At 38.0% G+C, this 2,936-nt stretch overlaps 1 protein-coding gene across 1 annotated transcript; it reads left to right on the top strand.

The window, feature by feature from the left end:
• Positions 1-326: 326 nt before the first annotated feature.
• LOC143850212 (endo-1,4-beta-xylanase 5-like) lies at positions 327-2,697 on the top strand. The gene is made up of 5 exons (XM_077359475.1): positions 327-335; positions 512-699; positions 951-1,047; positions 1,689-2,321; positions 2,602-2,697. Exons 1-5 carry the CDS (start codon positions 327-329, stop codon positions 2,695-2,697), a joined length of 1,023 nt encoding a protein of 340 aa, XP_077215590.1.
• Positions 2,698-2,936: the final 239 nt, after the last annotated feature.

Below are 2,936 nucleotides of genomic sequence, written 5' to 3'. Positions count from 1 at the left end.
AATCTCGAAATAATTCTGAGAATTTAAAAAGTATTGTGATATTATCACTATATTTCTACGAAATTTTTATTTTATATTTTTTTTCTTAATTTATATATTTTTAGATTTTTTTTTAAAATAATTTAATTTTATCATTTCCCATTACAAAATGCGGACAAAGCATACCTTAGTTGACACAGAACGATGAGATCTTGCAAGTACTTAGCTCATGCAGACTCGATTAACATGCCTGAGTACGTACTTGATTAATGCATCCATAGCTCAGAAGAATCAAAACAGTAATTTTAATTGACTTTGAAGGGCAAAACGTGTCCTCAGACAAGAACATGGGTAAGGTAAAAGGGAGTCGACTCGGGCAAGTTCATGATGACACGGGAGGAGAGTCTCGAAACTATAGTGTATACAACATTTAATCGGTGAATACACTAATCTATAGATTGAATTATAACTCTTTGTAGTTGAATTTTATATATACTAATGAAGTAAAAGATTTAAATGCAATACTAAGTAGGTCAAGGTTATTCCAGCATGGGTACAAATCAGTGAAGGAAAACCTCCAGTGACAGCCGTTTTCAAGACGGATAGTGGTTTTGGGCATGCTGGTGCAGTTATCGCCGAATCCGGCTGCTGGTCAATGCTTAAAGGAGGACTTACTGTAAATATCTCCGGCCTCGCTGAACTCTATTTTGAGGTAAATGTGTTTTCTTTTTTGGCAAGGAAAAAACTAGATTTTAATTATTCAGAGGGGTTCGCGATTAGTTAATGATAATTGACAATTCTGTAATGTTAGTGCTGAAATCATATTATGTATTTAGCTTATACACAGAATTCCGGTGTATTGTTTATATTTTTCAACTTGGATACGAGATTGGGTGGTGTCTTCACATGCATATTTCATCAAGAATCAAAATCCCTTGTAATTTATTTCTTCTTCTCTTACTTCTACAAAGTAAAAACAAAGCTGTGGAGATATGGGTTGATAGTGTTTCCTTACAACCATTCACTGAAAAGGAATGGAGGGGCCACCAAGATGAAAGCATTGAGAAGGTAAAAATTGGACCGTTCGATCGTTGATCAGCACAGTTCATTCGGAGCTATGATTCGACAATTCTCATGGTCTAATGGCTTACCATTTTAACCGCTAGCTGTTTAAAATTTCCCAACATCAATCAATGACTCAACCGAGTTGCTAGATTTTACTTTGGCTTAACTCTTGCATAATAAAAGTCCAACTTTAACCTTTCAAGTCAATAAAAAAACTCCTTCAAAATGGGCGTAAAAAGTAGCGCCCTTGATATTTGATCCCATCTTAATAAGTGGGAATTTCTTGGGAAGTGTATATCTTGAAAATATTTAATTTTTGGTACTTATATGGGAAAAAATACTGAAATTAATAGATTATTTTAAAAATATTAAACATATAATTCAAGAAATAAACATAATCTATTAATACTGAAATTAATAGATTATTTTTCATGATAAAAAGAAATATATCATGACATTTTTAAATTCATAGATTATTTCAGAATTTTGTCATTTTATCTAAACATCTCTATAAAAGTGTTATTTTGAAATAGTCGCAAATATTTATGACTATGGGTGCATTGGATCATTTATGACTAAAATTCATACTAATTAAATAAAAATATGTAATAAACCTTAGATGTTTTTTGGTTGGATCCAAGCAGACGCGTAAACGAAAGGTGCGAATCCATGCCATCGACGCCCAAGGGAATAGTCTCGCCGTTACAACAATCTCCATCACTCTCACAAAGGCAAATTTCCCAATCGGCAACACCATCAGTTATAGGATCCTCAACAATGTTCCCTACCAGAATTGGTTCACTTCTCGATTCTCGGTCACCATCTTTGAGAACGAGATGAAGTGGTATTACACTGAGCAAGCCCCGGGCAAGGAGAACTACTCGGTCCCCGACGCCATGCTCGCCTTCGCCCAAGAAAATGGAATCTCTGTAAGAGGACACAATATCTTTTGGAATAACCCCAAATACCAACCTCGGTGGGTCAAGTCTCTTTCCCCTGATCAATTGAGGGCTGCGGCCGAAAAGAGGATCACCTCCATTGTTTCGAGATATGCCGGAAAAATCATCGGTTGGGATGTTGTCAATGAGAATTTACATTTTTCGTTCCACGAAAGTATGCTCGGAGCCAATGCATCAGCGGATTTTTTCCGGCGGGCCCACCAGCTCGTTCCGGGAACAACAATGTTTATGAATGAGTATAATATGATTGAGTATAGCAACAACAAGATGGCGGGGCCAGAGAACTATTTATATTTTGGTGATTTTCTCATCCTTTTGGTGAGAAAATTTAGGGGGAAAGTGCAAGAAAGTTGGTTTTGCACGTCATTATTTATATTTTCCACCTGTGTAATTCCACTTTCCCGAGAAAACAAGTGAACGGTGGAAAATGTCAAATCATGTCTAATCACAGGATAATTTGTCTTACTTTCTTCTCCTTTCCTTTCTCAAGAAGGCTAGTGAACAGAGCCTAAGGGAATGGGCACCCTCCCCTTAACGGTTAACTTTTAGGGTTATGTTCTACCCTATTAAATTCCGTACTATTTGTATCAATGCTCAGGCCGTGGTAACCCCAATTTGCCTCCGAGGGCGGAAATGTCCCTCGGGGAAGGTCTCGGATGTACTATCTCATGGTACCCACATTGCCACCGTGTGATGGGGCGAGATTGTCCACGTTGCTTCCACGTGGAGGGGGGTCTCAGGGAATGGGCACCCTCCCCTTAACGACTAGCTTTTAAGGGTGAGATCTACATAGGACCTGACACTCCCTAGTCCCTATGTGGGGATATATGATGGTCCTGTTGATTTCATGTTGTTGCTTCCTTGTTAATCCCTATCTTCCAGATCAGATGGGCTGCAGCCCCCGGGTAGGTCTTTTTTGGATGATTTTAGGTG

The sequence above is a fragment of the Tasmannia lanceolata genome, unplaced genomic scaffold (genome assembly GCF_043159265.1).
Source record: "Tasmannia lanceolata isolate RefF3 unplaced genomic scaffold, GAP_Taslan_0.1 ptg000018l, whole genome shotgun sequence".
In the NCBI taxonomy this organism is placed as follows: domain Eukaryota; kingdom Viridiplantae; phylum Streptophyta; class Magnoliopsida; order Canellales; family Winteraceae; genus Tasmannia; species Tasmannia lanceolata.
The sequence above is the reverse complement of the archived record's forward strand: the minus strand, read 5'-3'. Positions and strand labels throughout refer to the sequence as shown.